The sequence below is a fragment of the Anguilla rostrata genome, chromosome 16 (genome assembly GCF_018555375.3).
Source record: "Anguilla rostrata isolate EN2019 chromosome 16, ASM1855537v3, whole genome shotgun sequence".
Classification (NCBI taxonomy): Eukaryota; Metazoa; Chordata; class Actinopteri; order Anguilliformes; family Anguillidae; genus Anguilla; species Anguilla rostrata.
The window spans coordinates 5,466,996-5,482,818 of NC_057948.1; the positions used below are offsets into that span (position 1 = coordinate 5,466,996).

Consider the following 15,823-nt stretch of genomic DNA (forward strand, 5'->3'; position numbering starts at 1 on the left):
GTATGATATTCTAATGGTGAAATGCTGTATTTGCCTTACGCTAGACATAATGGGACTTGTGTCATCCAGAAAGTTCCACTTTTGACTCATCTGTCCATAGAACGTTATACCAAAAGGCTGGTGGTTTTTTTACTAATGTGAGACAAGCATTGATGCTTCCACCTTACTACTCTCCCATGAATCCCATTTTTGACTCTCTCTTATGCCCATTCTTATTTCTTATTTGTTCTTGATGATGTTCCAAACAGTTGATTTAGGTAAGCCTAAGGTTTGGCCTGTCTCGGATTGCTTTTTGAAAATGTTTCTCCGCCTCATCAGGGCCTCCTTTTATTGGTACAACTCTGGCGCTTATGCTGACAAATGAAAATAACAGGCTCCAAAGGCAAATCAAAAGCCTAGAATCAAGACTAGATACTAAAAACAGACTTGACTAATCAGAAACACATGTGAAGCCATTTGTCCCAAACATTATGATGCCCTTAAATGGGAGGGCCAGCTTTTTTATTTTTTCTGTAAATAAAAAAAGGTGTTATTTCTACATGGTGAACCCAAAATGTATTAAAATAAAATACCCTCTAATAAAATTATGAAAAAGAAAATATGGCTTTGTCCCAAATATATTGGAGCTGACTGTACATATATATATATATATATATATATATACATATGTACATGTACGGTCATATGTATGTATATATACTGTGGGGAAGGTGCTTACCGGTTCGCAGTCCTGGTTGCAGGGCACTAAGGAGCAGCTCATTTTGTACAGGCCAGAATGGGGGTCCACCTCTGTAGTACAGGTGCAGTCCTGACACTCTTCCACTGGTATTGATGCCCCAGGCTGGGAGAGGCACAGACCATTAAACATTAATATCTCTAACATCTCAGACCATTAAAGATGCTATGTGGGAGAGAGAGCACCGAGGCATATTGCATATATAAGTTACAGTAAAGATACACGACGTGGTAAAAAGAGCAAAGAACCATAATTACCAGATATTCCATGTTGTTGTGAACGCACACCTTCTTCGGTTCTGTGTACAGAAGGCAGTCATCATTACCAGGGGCACTGGTTAAAAGCTGTTTTTTACTCAATTAAAAATACTAATCAACAAATCATCTTCGAAAATGTGTATACTATCCTGCGTCTTGATTTTAACTGTAGTTGAATCTTGGTTGCATGTTAGTCTGTACCAAATCTGAACCAGTATATTCATATAGAATATTGTGTGATAATTTGCATATGAACTGAACATTTTCTAATCCTTTTTGACACCTGCATATCAAAAGAAATCTATATTTTAAAGCTTAAAGTGAGTAGTTTTGTAGTGAATGGGGGCGGGCGGCATCAGTGTGAACCATTACCGCATTCGTATGTAGGACAGCACTCCCCCTCTGGGACACTGATCACAGGAATATACCCCTCTTTGCACTTTGGGTTAAGGGCTGGACACGTCCTGCTGTCGCAGCCTATGAAGGGAAGACGAGGAGGGAAGACTGAATGAGACCTCAATGAAAAGGAGGCAGCACAACACCTTTACACTCCATCCCTCTGACTTGTCTATGTTGAATGAGACCTGATAATATCACTGTCGCTGGTTTTTGGTCTCCACTTCTGAGATCACGATCAATACATTGACAAGCTTCCTCTCAGTGAAGACCCCATGATTGTCAGACACTTTCTTATCATACTTTGTAGACCCGGGCCAAATAATTAAGTAGAATACTTTAGCACTTTAGACACCAGAAAAACATCTTGAAGATTGCATAATACATAATTCTTCCTTGAAGATTTTACATTTTGGTTGGTGCTGTGATTCATTGAAATTTTGAAAAGTGCGTGTCCAACTTTTACGAACATCTAAAGAGTTAAATCATTTCAAACCGATCAGTTGCTTTTGTGGACTTACGGCAGACCAGTTGCGAGCAGCAGGGATTTTCTGGGTTGGTCTCATTGATGATGACGAATCCTGGTTTAGTACAGCTAATCGCACCAGGGCCTGGGCAACTCATGGGCTTACAGATCACCGTTTTGGTGGGCTCGTCACAAATACAGTCCTGACACTTGTACTGGAAGACTTCGTTGAACTGCAAGCAAATAAAACACAATAAAAGAGAAGTCTTTTCAGTCCATTTATTCTGTATGGCATTGGATCACTTTTGTATTATTCTGCTTGTGTAATAGAGGTTGTTTCTGTAATAACATACTGTTTTTAGGATAAGAAATGAATTATCTTTTGATGAATCTGTGGCAAAAACAGATAACCAATGAGTTTTTAGAAACATTCATTTGCAGGACGAACATGATTGAAAAACATCCATTAGCAGGACGGACTCACCTCTCGTGGCTCCCCGTTGGGATCCAGACATCCTGCAGAAGCAAAGGTTGGAAGAGACAAATGTGGCTTAGTGCACCATTTCCGAATTCTAATTCTCAAAAGGAGTTTCGTCCAGCGGCCTGTGCAATGTGCAAAATTACCCGGGCTGATGGAAGACCTTTCCCCATAATCAAGATAAACTGCTGCTTCAACCTTCACAGCAATTTATACTTTTACTTATCACATAATATTTAAATTATTGATGGGCTAACTTCCAGTGAGGACCCAAAGCCTGCACTTCTCAGCACGTTCCTCCAGAGGGCAGAGCATTCACCACAGCTTGCAGGGCAAAAGAGAGGAATTGATGATATGCACACATACCGCATTTCGCTACGCACACCCCGGACTCCTTGTTGAAGAGCTTCATGCCGTCGGGGCAGAAGCAGCCCTCTGTCATAAACCGCATGGAAGGGTCCTCATCACTAATAGAGAACATACAAAACCGACATTATTCAAGTCAAATCTGGTCCTTTCACACAGACCGAGGCAATTAAGCACAGCGTCATTGCTTGTGTTGAATCTATCATGGCCATGTTGTAGCATCTGAGGATAATAAATACACCCACATTGTGGATTTTTATGTAATTAGTTATGCAGTGCCATTTGTGGCTGAGAACAGCAGCTGCCTATCTGGCCTGATACTGTCTCTATGGAAACATACGTGTCTTCACAGGTAGGCTGTTCTGCAGGGCCACATGGCTTATACACCTTGTCTGGAGGGCAGTTACTCGCTGAAAGGGGGGGAAAAAAAACTCAGCATTAGTTCCTCATAAAGGAGACCACTGTATAAAATCACCATTAGTCCCTCATACTACTATTACTACTATTCTCAAAGAAAATGTAACAACACAGTTTGATCCCAATCTTTTATAACACGTGATTCTTCTAAAATCGAGGCTTAATTACTGGTCCTGGGCCAAACCTCATGCATTCTGGTTTTCATTCCAGCCAATCTTAAATTAATAAGACATAATGATACTGATTCTTGTAATGTGAATACGGCATAACATTGCATTAATAGGGCAAGCCATCCCCTATTAGACACACACAATTTGTGTTAAGTGCATACTTAAGTGTTACAACTGCATTGCTCTTCCTAGGTGGTGAAGTTATTAGGCTACTTCCCTAACCATTATACTACAGTGTAGCTGTACTGCTGCACGCCATTTTATAGCTTTGTCAGAAGATAAAATCGCAGTGCACGTGTGGAGCAGTGAATGAACACATTATAGGAAAATAACAGTGCTTTGGCTAAATTAGGCATGGCTTATTAAGCATAGCTAAATCAGGCATAGCTAAATTATGCATGGCTAAATCATGTATGACTAATTAAGCATAGCTAAATTATGCATGGCTAAATCATGTATGACTAATTAAGCATAGCTAAATTAGGCATAGCTAAATTAGGCATGGCTTATTAAGCATAGCTAAATCAGGCATAGCTAAATTAGGCATGGCTTATTACGCATAGCTAAATCAGGCATAGCTAAATTATGCATGGCTAAATCATGTATGACTAATCAAGCATGGCTAAATTACGCATGGCTAAATTACGCATGGCTAAATTACGCATGGCTAAATTGCATTGCAGAGCCCAGGTCTGCAATTTGAGCCAGGACAGCAGGACTCACGGCATTTCTCTGTTTGGTTCCTCCAGTCCACGCAGATGCCTGAGCCCATGCAGGTCGCAGCGTAGGTGTGCAGACTGGTGCACTCCACCGTGGGGTTGACCATGTGACAGCTGTCGAACACGCAGCCGCGGAAGAAGGGCTCCGGCGAGACGACCGCGTGGCATTCTGCGAACAGGCTGCGGGTTCGAGACCGCGACAGGACCGTCAGGCGGGTTCACACGCACACTGTACAGTACAGCCATTCTGAGAACAGGCTGCAGGTTCGAGACCGCGACAGGACCGTCAGGCGGGTTCACACGCACACTGTACAGTACAGGCATTCTGAGAACAGGCTGCGGGTTTCGAGACCGCGACAGGACCGTCAGGCGGTTCACACGCACACTGTACAGTACAGCCATTCTGAGAACAGGCTGCGGGTTCGAGACCGACAGGACCGTCAGGCGGTTCACACGCACACTGTACAGTACAGCCATTCTGAGAACAGGCTGCAGGTTCGAGACCGCGACAGGACCGTCAGGCGGGTTCACACGCACACTGTACAGTACAGGCATTCTGAGAACAGGCTGCGGGTTTCGAGACCGCGACAGGACCGTCAGGCGGGTTCACACGCACACTGTACAGTACAGCCATTCTGAGAACAGGCTGCGGGTTCGAGACCGCGACAGGACCGTCAGGCGGGTTCACACGCACACTGTACAGTACAGGCATTCTGAGAACAGGCTGCGGGTTTCGAGACCGCGACAGGACCGTCAGGCGGGTTCACACGCACACTGTACAGTACAGCCATTCTGAGAACAATGAGTGCGAGATTATAATCATACTATGACTCAGAAATGCCGTACAGATATTCCGCAACCAGGCTGTGGGGTTGAAACCCCTCTCTTGGATGCCCCTCTCAGTGTTCCCCTCTCATGCATCTTCAGTTTTAAACCAGTGATAACCAATGACGTGCAAAGAGCAACACTGAGGGTGGTTACAGAGCCAATCAAAAGGTCTCTTATGGATGGCTCATGAAACATTTAAAGGGCATGTCACCGAAGAGGGTCGCTTCAAAGCACTGACACAGGACCAGCTAATCGGACCCACACCTAAACCTTTGACCATTAGTCAAAAGGGTGAAGCCGTTGGGATGGCTTCACCAACACCAATGAGAAAAGAGATCCCCCCCCCCGCCCCCAAATGATCAAGAACAACTGCAAGGTTACAGGTGTGAAAATACCCCTCACCTTTGAGTACTCATTTGTCCTGAGCAAAGACACTCTTCTCCATGAAAAACAGATTCAAAGCATTCCAAGCGAAAGGAACACACCTACGTTTATATTCATGGGACAATAATATTTCAACCATTTTTTCTCTTTTGAATCGATTGAATGTAATTTGTATTACTACTACTTCCACATCTTAAGTAAAACTGGCCTGCCATTCTCTAATATTCATTGTTTTCTAATATTAGATCTGGGTCTTCTGCTTTTGGAAGTTCTACTCTAAAAAAAAATTGTTTGAAGTATGAGGCGCAACAAAGATCTGCAACAAAATAACATTGTTATCAAACCCACTGATATGAATGGAGTAAAACAATGCGCTAGGCTCTGTCCAGTATGAATACATCGGTGAAACTGTACCTGAGGAAATCCAAAAGGGTAACCAAAAAAGAAAATGCTTCCTATCTGTTCAATTCCTCAATACTGGTGTTGTTTATATTCTCCCTGAAATACATTGCCTCGCTCCAGCTTAGACCTACAATTTCTGAAAAGGCCTGCTCACTAAACCATTTTCTACGTAGAACGTAGATTCACTAAATTTGTGAAATACATCAGTTCCTGTCAGCCCTTCTTAAGATTTAGTGTAGGATGTGATCAAAAAGTTATTTAGATCTGGTGATGACCAAACATGGATACATTCAGAGTTTCATATATTTTTATCCCAAAGAATGTAAAATCACTTTATGCCCCATTACCGTTCACCGCATATATGACAAGATATTCCAACTGGACACACCAGCAGCCAATAAGAGACAGTTTGTCATAGCAGGACTCTGGCACCAGCAACCAATAAGAGGCAGTTTTGTCATAGCAGGACTCGGGCACCAGCAGCCAATAAGAGGCAGTCTGTCATAGCAGGTCTTGGGCACCAGCAGCCAATAAGAGGCAGTTTGTCAGATCAGGACCCACCTGCTCTTGAGGAGGTCACAGATAGGGTTGGGGCCGCAGGGTTTGTCTGTGGGGCTGGGGCCCGGAGCACTGGTGGGCAGGGAGGGTGGAACAGAGCAGTCGGGCCTGTACAGGTCCTCAACGAGCCAGTAGTCTCCCATGACGGCACAGTCCACCAGCTGGCCCCCGGGCAGCATGCAGTCGTCCGCCTTGTTGTTGTTGCAGGTTCCTGTGGAGAGACACACACCAGGCCGGCCCGTGGCATAAACGCTCTATGCGGTTGTTTAGGGCCACAACCGCTAGGGGGGCCCTAAACAATGTTTATCTGAGGTAAATAACGTTATTTTCGTAATTATGTTACTCATCCCCTATCGAGGAACTAGCGGTATACATTTTAAATGGAATGGCAAAAGAACATGTCATAACAATGTAATGTAAGAAGGATTTCACCAAGTGAACACCCACCCCCCCCCGCCCCCGCCCGTTTGACACAATCCAACAGCGCACATCCCGCCCCGGTTGGACAGACTCCAACACCCCCGCCGCCCTCCCCGGCTCGACATAATCCAACAGCAACCCCCCACTCCCCGCTCGATTTGTTTAGGGCCACCAAAATCCTAGGATCGGCCCTGGACACACACGCAAACCAGCTGCTAACACACTGGTATAAATCCACAGAAATACTGCTACACACTGAGGCTCCAATGCACCCTAAACCTCCCCTAATTAGTCCATCCTTCTTTCCCCAGTATAAATTCCTGTTGTATATACATACACACGCACACACGTATGCAGGCTTTTCTTCATTACAGTGAGAATTATTTGGTCATCAACAATTAAGCGATTAGCATCCCAGAATGCATGAAGTCGTATATAAAAATGCTCCCCCATTACTTTGGCTACCGTAGCTAAATATGGAGGTTGTGGGGGCGATTTGGTGACTAAGATTGCTGAACTCGCTGATGTTTCAGGAGGAACTGTGGCTAAGGTGATGCCGGCACGGTAGTCTAAGAGGAAGACCTCATCAGGTCAGAAACATATACTCCTTCATTGATTAAAGGCAAAAAGGCATGCAGCTCTGAATCCGCTGACTGAAAAATCAAACCAGGACGTAAGCAAGCAAATATTACCACAGAACTTAGGCAGGTAATCCGTCAAGCATTTCACAGTAGGATAGACGGTGTATTATCGTCCTTTGCTTTGGCAGTTACAGGTATACACACGGACACACACTCACGCATGAGAAACATACAATACACATGCAGTTTGAATGTTACATTTCAAACTGTCTTTCACATGTTGACATTTAAACAGAGCACCGAACCTACCGCACTGTCCCTGTGTGTTGTTCCCAAAGAACTTGAAGGGGAGGTGGATACTGAACCCGGTGACCCCGAAGGTAATCACCACGCCCAGACCGGGGATCTCCAGCACCAGGTCAATCCCGGTGTTGATGATTTTAATGTTGTTCCTGAGATATGGGAGTTTCTGTCCAGGAGCTCCATTTATAATAGCCTAGGCAAATGATCAGGGATAAGTTTATTTTTTACTGGAAAATAATCTCAGACACAACTTTCCTTGAAATGGCCTCCTTTGGCTTTGTAAATTTGTCCATGTCTTTGTCCCAAACAGTACGTAGCTCACTATGTGTATATACATACAGATACATATACAAAATATTGAGACCACATCAAAATTTCAGTTTCACAGTTTATGGGCCCATATACATAAGTGTCTTAATGGCATAACCGAATGTTCAAAATATAGCATTCCACAACAGCTGTCAGACATGCCAATCGTACTGCAACTGACCTCCAGATCAGCAGCGCCAAGAAGGTTGTGATTCTTCAGGACAAAGGTGTGGGCCTCGTAGACCACGATGAGGGAGCGCGGACAGGACACCACTTCCGCGGGGTCGCAGTGGACATTGTCGATGTAGATCTTTAGTTTGTACCAAACCATGATCTCCTCCATCAGCACATATGTGCAGTTCCCCTGGAAGCTGTAGAACTCCCCATCAAAGGTTATATAGTGGGGGTCTCCCCACCCCTCACAGTCACCTGAAACGAAATGAAGGAAACACAAGCTTATGCAGCGGGGATCGACTATTGCTCACAAAGAAATGCGGAGCAAAACTGACCATTTCAGGAGTCCTGTAAAAGTGTGGATACCAAGCAAATATACCCTATTGCAGTCACTAACCACATTATGTAGCTCAGCAGTAATCTGATGAGGGCAGCCAAAATGTATGACACATTGCATCGTTTACGAACTTAAACAAACAAGCCACTAAATTTAAAAAGTCATTATGAAGCTATGCTCGTGATTTAATGTTACAATGTAAAATGGCAATAAATATTTTAAGCACCGCATGATAAAACTACATTCATTTTCCCCCATGTCTTAGTGTGTCCATTTATCCTTTAGCGACCAAATGAAAGACTGAGCCAGTTGTCTTCATACTGAATGCATGGCTCTTCAAGCAGCACCCATTCCCCCATTCATTAATTTCCAGTATTCCTTCATTGCCTGTTTCATTGCTTATGTTCTTATGACTTTCCCAATCTGAGTTGTGCTGCACAGAACCACTAAACCATAATGTGTACATCAGAAGCCCATACATAAATGTCTGTGTGTAGCTATGCAGGATATGCATAAGAAAACAATGCCTCGGATCTCATGTTCAGAGTTATGGCACGACTACATTTCCTCAGTGTTCAGTTGCTGTGTTCTTGTAAGGGAACAGTGACACTCACAGTCGCAGACATACTCCTCGCAGCACTGATATTTATCCATTTGCAGAACTGGTTTCTTCCCGTTAGTGCAGGTGATCTCTTTCAGAGGGGGACACTCATAGGGAACAATTGCAATGATGTTGTCCTCAATGCACACTGCCATTGTGCAGTTACAAAGCAGAAACGTTTCATTTTTCTGGAAATGAAAAGACACAAGTCAGCTTGTTTGAGGTTTAGACCCTAAATTTAGAGTTGCAGAAGGTGGATTTGCCTTGCTGAAATCCATATGAAAACAGTGACTGCTCAATGGTCTCTGGACCAGCTTTCTTATACCTGCGCTAAGGAAGCAAATAAACACACCTGAATAATCAGGAACATCTGTGAACCCATTTCTCCAAAGCATTTTAGTGCCCTGAAATGGTGGGACTATGTACAAAAAGAGCTGTAATTTCTGCATGGTGAAACCAAAATGTAAAAACATTCTCTTTAATAAAAGCTGAGAATCTGCATTTTAACTACTTGTGAATCCTTTGATCACAAAAAAAAATATATATATATTTTAATATATTTAAAAAATATATATATATTATCGCTCCTAATATATACACTTACATATATACACCTATATATACTTGTTTTTTGTTTCCTCCGGGACTGATTTTAAGTGTTTGCTTTATGTTGCACTTCCATGCTGTTTGAATCTGGGAGCCTATATTACCACTTCTTCATTACGGCCCATCTCATATTGACCCAGGAATCAAATTCCAGATGTTCCCACTCCTGCACATTTATATTTTACATCTTACTTTATATGTCCCCATTTCCTCCAAGTCATGTCTCACTAATCCCAACTATGTTACAGCCTCCATTATCAAGTATAAACATTAATCATTAATGAAATCATTTAAATGACAAAATACCAGAGAGAGCACCCAACTCCAAACCCCAAAGCCACAAACAGAGATATATGAGGTCTCATATCTCATTCTTAACAAGGATTTTAAACACAAAAACATAAGAATGTGCTTAACATAGTATTGTATATCTTTTTTGTGTGTATATTTTTACCTTGATGCACTAAATGCTCATACACTTAAGTTTTCTCATGCAAAACTGACATGTGAGTGAAAAATAAAATTTGAACCTTGAACTTGAAACAGACACTGTTCACAGCACATGTAAAGCCAAATTTGTCAATTTAAAAATGAATCACTGTGTCCAGGAAATCTGATTCTGTTTTGCAATTGGGTACTTACAAGTACACCCCATTCAGGGCATCCAGGATGTTTTGTAGATTGTGGGGTTGTGGTTGGTGTTGGTGGTTCAGTTGTAGTAGTAACTGGTGTTGTGGTTGGAGCTGGGGGTTTGGGTGGCGTTGGGGTAACAGGGCATATGTCGGTGCTGTTCTCAATCTTACAGATATCAGAACAGATCATAGTGAGGCATATGCCAGATCCAATATGTGTCATGTTTACTATTGTCGCTCCTAAGGAAAAGAGAATTAGAAATATGGTGAAGCAGCTGGCAGACAATTATATGGTAAAGATAACGGCAATGTTACTTTCCAGTTTTTATTTGTATGTATGCAGTGTTAGTAAAGAATTTCACAGGTCAGAAATGTCAAGTGTAATTTTCATGCGGGTAGCATATCCAAGATAAGCACAGTCATTTAATCAAGTCAAATCATTGAATTGTGGAAAATAATAAATGTGACACAATACAAAAAATGATAAAATACTTGGGAGTAATGACTGATTAAAAGTCTGCAAGAATCTCGGAATTGTGCAATACCAGTAAAGAGCATAAAAAGCATACCAGGATTCTGGCAAGGTCAGTAAAAAGTGTTTAGATTTAGTGAAAACTACAAAAGCTTGAGAACATGTAAGAATGGAGAGCAACTGAAGTGGCTCCTGATATAAAATGTAAAGACTTTAGATCTATTCAGACTTAATGGACTGCATTTATATATAGACTTACAAAGTAATAAAAAGGATTAACAAATTGAAATACAATACATTCCTCAGGTTGAACTATATAAAAATGAACTAAGGCCAGCAAATAAAGCTTAAGGTAAATTCTACACATATATATATATATATTAATGCATGGTACAACTAGGCAGTTCGTACAGAGCAGGCAGTCTGTTAAAAGGCAATGATTGGGGAGAAAATCGTGAGACAATTCTTTGTAATAACTACAAATAAAACATGTTAGCATGTTAGCATGTCAACTGTGAGGATAATTCATTCCAATTTCACATGGCTTAATATTGGGTTCTGCTTTGTGTCCTGAGAGAAATTTGAAAATATATGTATTGTCAACTCATTGCAGATAAGACTATCATTGGCAAAGGGAGAGGACATTGTGCTGATGAACACCACAGCAAAGTGACAGACAAAATAGTCTATCCTAAACTGTAGTTGAGTATCCTGCTGTCTGAATTTGTTAGCTTTATTCAGCCACAGTAATCAAGAAGATAAAGTTCAAAAACTCAAAGTAAAGTCAATATTTAAAAACTGGAACTCACCTGGATGATAATATGTGCCGTTCACAATACAGAAACATGGAGTGGTGACGATAACACCAGGACCTGTAGGAGGTGGGACTGTTCCACCTGTTCCCACTGGTTCAGTAGTGGTTGGTGTTGGTGGTTCAGTTGTTGTAGTAACTGGTGTTGTGGTTGGTGTTGGTGGTTTAGTTGTTGTAGTAGTAACTGGTGTTGTGGATGGTGTTGGTTGTTCAGTTGTTGTAGTAGTAACTGGGGTTGTGGTTGGTGGTTCAGTAGTTGTAGTAGTAACTGGGGTTGTTGTTGGTGTTGGTGTTTCAGTAGTTGTAGTAGTAACTGGGGTTGTGGTTGGTGGTTCAGTTGTAGTAGTAACTGGGGTTGTGGTTGGTGTTGGTGTTGGTGTTTCAGTAGTTGTAGTAGTAACTGGGGTTGTGGTTGGTGTTGGTGTTTCAGTAGTTGTAGTAGTAACTGGGGTTGTGGTTGGTGTTGGTGTTTCAGTAGTTGTAGTAGTAACTGGGGTTGTGGTTGGTGTTTCAGTAGTTGTAGTAGTAACTGGGGTTGTGGTTGCTGTTGGTGTTGGTGTTTCAGTAGTTGTAGTAGTAACTGGGGTTGGTTGTGTTGGTTGGTGTTTCAGTAGTTTGTAGTAACTGGGGTTGTTGGGTTGGTGGTTTCAGTAGTTGTAGTAGTAACTGGGGTTGTGGTTGGTGTTGGTGTTGGTGTTTCAGTAGTTGTAGTAGTAACTGGGGTTGTGGTTGGTTGGTGTTTCAGTAGTTGTAGTAGTAACTGGGGTTTTTTTGTGTTTGTGTATGGGTTGTTGGTGTTTTCAGTAGTTGTAGTAGTAACTGGGGTTGTGGTTGGTGTTGGTGTTTCAGTAGTTGTAGTAGTAACTGGGGTGTGTGGTTTGGTGTTTCAGTAGTTGTAGAGTAACTGGGTTGTGGTGGTGTTGGTGTTTCAGTAGTTGTAGTAGTAACTGGGTTGTGGTGGTGTGGTGTTTCAGTAGTTGTAGTAGTAACTGGGTGTTTGGGTTGGTGTTGGTGTTTCAGTAGTTGTGGTAGTAACTGGTGTTGTGGTTGGTGTTGGTGTTTCAGTAGTTGTGGTAGTAACTGGGGTTGTGGTTGGTGTTTCAGTAGTTGTGGTAGTAACTGGTGTTGTGGTTGGTGTTGGTGTTTCAGTAGTTGTGGTAGTAACTGGGGTTGTGGTTGGTGTTGGTGTTTCAGTAGTTGTAGTAGTAACTGGGTTGTGGTTGGTGTTGGTGTTTCAGTAGTTGTAGTAGTAACTGGTGTTGTGCTTGGTATTGGTGTTTCAGTAGTTGTAGTAGTAACTGGTGTTGTGGTTGGTGTTGGTGTTTCAGTAGTTGTAGTAGTAACTGGGGTTGTGGTTGGTGTTGGTGTTTCAGTAGTTGTGGTAGTAACTGGGGTTGTGGTTGGTGGTTCAGTTGTTGTAGTAATAACTGGTGTTGTGGATCCTGTTGTGGTTGATTCTGCACATGGAATGCAGCAGTAAATTTTGATTTTGTAGTTAACGCATTTATATGGGCGTGCTACTTGTTCTTCATTTTTACATATTAAACCAAATGAGATATTGCAGTGCACTACTTGGTTTGTTTGGCCTACAAACTCGTCTAGACTAATTTCTGGAGCTGATGTAGCCCTGCAGTCAATATCTTGAGGATCTTGACACACTTCTTCTCCACTGGCAGTGATGTTTTTATATGTTTCCCAATCGCCTTTATTGAACGATGGTTTATCTACGTCAAACCACTCAGACCAGTCACATTTGTCAATGCATGGTGTTGTTGTCGGTGGTTTTGTTGTTGTAGTAGTAACTGGTGTTGTGGTTGGTGTTGGTGTTTCAGTAGTTGTAGTAACTGGGGTTGTGGTTGGTGTTTCAGTAGTTGTAGTAGTAACTGGGGTTGTGGTTGGTGTTGGTGTTTCAGTAGTTGTAGTAGTAACTGGGGTTGTGGTTGGTGTTTCAGTAGTTGTAGTAGTAACTGGGGTTGTGGTTGGTGTTGGTGTTTCAGTAGTTGTAGTAGTAACTGGGGTTGTGGTTGGTGTTTCAGTAGTTGTAGTAGTAACTGGGGTTGTGGTTGGTGTTGGTGTTGGTGTTTCAGTAGTTGTAGTAGTAACTGGGGTTGTGGTTGGTGTTGGTGTTGGTGTTTCAGTAGTTGTAGTAGTAACTGGGGTTGTGGTTGGTGTTGGTGTTGGTGTTTCAGTAGTTGTAGTAGTAACTGGTGTTGTGGTTGGTGTTTCAGTAGTTGTAGTAGTAACTGGGGTTGTGGTTGGTGTTGGTGTTTCAGTAGTTGTAGTAGTAACTGGTGTTGTGGTTGGTGTTTCAGTAGTTGTAGTAGTAACTGGGGTTGTGGTTGGTGTTGGTGTTGGTGTTTCAGTAGTTGTAGTAGTAACTGGGGTTGTGGTTGGTGTTGGTGTTGGTGTTTCAGTAGTTGTAGTAGTAACTGGGGTTGTGGTTGGTGTTGGTGTTTCAGTAGTTGTAGTAGTAACTGGGGTTGTGGTTGGTGTTGGTGTTGGTGTTTCAGTAGTTGTAGTAGTAACTGGGGTTGTGGTTGGTGTTGGTGTTGGTGTTTCAGTAGTTGTAGTAGTAACTGGGGTTGTGTTGGTGTTGTGTTGTGTTTCAGTAGTTGTAGTAGTAACTGGGGTGGTTGGTGTTGGTGTTGGTGTTTCAGTAGTTGTAGTAGTAACTGGGGTTGTGGTTGGTGTTGGTGTTGGTGTTTCAGTAGTTGTAGTAGTAACTGGGGTTGTGGTTGGTGTTGGTGTTGGTGTTTCAGTAGTTGTAGTAGTAACTGGGGTTGTGGTTGGTGTTGGTGTTTCAGTAGTTGTAGTAGTAACTGGGGTTGTGGTTGGTGTTGGTGGTTCAGTTGTTGTAGTAGTCACTGGTGTTGTGGTTGGTGGTTCAGTTGTTGTAGTAGTAACTGGTGTTGTGGATCCATGTGCTCCTGCACATGGAATGCAGCAGTAAAGTTTGATTTTGTAGTTAACGCATTTATATGGACGTGCTACTTGTTCTTCATTTTTACATATTAAACCAAATGAGATATTGCAGTGCACTACTTGGTTTGTTTGGCCTACAAACTCGTCTAGACTCATATCTGGAGCTGATGCAGCCCTGCAGTCAATATCTTGAGGATCTTGACACACTTCTTTTCCACTGGCAGTGATGTTTTTATATGTTTCCCAATCGCCTTTATTGAACGATGGTTTATCTACGTCAAACCAGTCAGACCAGTCACATTCAATGCATGGTGTTGTTGTCGGTGGTTTTGTTGTTGTAGTAGTAACTGGTGTTGTGGTTGGTGTTGGTGGTTTAGTTGTAGTAGTAACTGGGGTTGTTGTTGGTGGTTCAGTAGTTGTAGTAGTAACTGGGGTTGTGGTTGGTGTTGGTGTTTCAGTAGTTGTAGTAGTAACTGGGGTTGTGGTTGGTGTTGGTGGTACAGTTGTAGTAGTAACTGGTGTTGTGGTTGGTCGTGGCGTTGTGGTACATGTTTCATTTCCATGAATGACGGTTTCGTTCTTGCAGATGGCATAGTAGCACATTCCCATGTTGTCAGTCACATCATAAATAATGTCACCATCATCATATTCGGTCCCGTTGTACACACAACACCCTGTAAAATTGCAAAAATTAACATATTTTAATTGTATTTTTAAGCTGTATAATGTGCACAAACTTGAAAAATTAAACCCTTAACAGAACTTACCACGCTTATGTTCACATGTGACAGTTTCATTTCCAACGCAAATACTGCAAAGAGTGGGAGGAAACGTGGTCAGGTCTCTATAAAGGTAACAGCATCAATGTCATGTCCATTCTGTTCAACAGTATTAATGCAATTCCGATTATGTTCAACAGTGTTAATGTCATTTACATTCTACCCAACAGTATTAAGGCCATTCTCATCCTGTTTAATCTAGTTGCAGCACAATAACAATACTTTGAGATGGAGCTGAAAACGTTTCACAGTCCCCAAGAGATTGTAGCCATGAAAAATCTTTTTAACAAATGGAAGAATTCCGGCTGTTTTCTTAACGCAATGTTACCTCACAGCCTGAATAAATAAAAAATAAACCCATTGCTGTTGTCTTATTCAGGACAACAACACAATGCTTCATGTTCTGTTCTTCTCATTTCCAATTACCACATGCAAATAGTTCTTGTAATATGTAGTGGTGTATGAGTGCCTTACCAAGAGGTGCACGGTTTCTCTGTGGGGACCTCCTCGCCTGGCCTGTACTCAGTATCATTGATGTAGCAACCATCACATTTCTCCACACAAATCTGTTTTGCCTCATCAAATATAGGCTTATCAGGTGGACACGAGGGGTAACAGCCTGTAGAACAATACAATTTAGGTATACGTTACCAGTGGGCTTGTTCCAGGGTTGGTACATTGATTAGTAATAACAATCCT

General features: G+C 42.2%; 1 protein-coding gene across 1 annotated transcript in view; it reads right to left on the reverse strand.

Annotated features, from left to right (window-relative positions):
• Window positions 1-15,823, reverse strand: part of LOC135241771 (mucin-2-like) — a 42,159-nt gene that overhangs the window by 5,815 nt on the left and 20,521 nt on the right. Inside the window, exons 26-42 of the mRNA XM_064312440.1 lie at window positions 15,599-15,743; window positions 15,113-15,156; window positions 13,184-15,019; window positions 11,422-11,454; window positions 10,151-10,380; window positions 8,916-9,090; window positions 7,972-8,219; window positions 7,488-7,674; window positions 6,181-6,388; window positions 4,010-4,185; window positions 3,040-3,109; window positions 2,700-2,800; window positions 2,340-2,371; window positions 1,911-2,088; window positions 1,366-1,470; window positions 994-1,034; window positions 719-841 (exon numbers count right to left, since the gene is read on the reverse strand). Coding sequence (XP_064168510.1) covers window positions 719-841; window positions 994-1,034; window positions 1,366-1,470; window positions 1,911-2,088; window positions 2,340-2,371; window positions 2,700-2,800; window positions 3,040-3,109; window positions 4,010-4,185; window positions 6,181-6,388; window positions 7,488-7,674; window positions 7,972-8,219; window positions 8,916-9,090; window positions 10,151-10,380; window positions 11,422-11,454; window positions 13,184-15,019; window positions 15,113-15,156; window positions 15,599-15,743 — 3,932 coding nt within the window. The remainder of the gene's footprint in view (window positions 1-718; window positions 842-993; window positions 1,035-1,365; window positions 1,471-1,910; window positions 2,089-2,339; window positions 2,372-2,699; window positions 2,801-3,039; window positions 3,110-4,009; window positions 4,186-6,180; window positions 6,389-7,487; window positions 7,675-7,971; window positions 8,220-8,915; window positions 9,091-10,150; window positions 10,381-11,421; window positions 11,455-13,183; window positions 15,020-15,112; window positions 15,157-15,598; window positions 15,744-15,823) is intronic.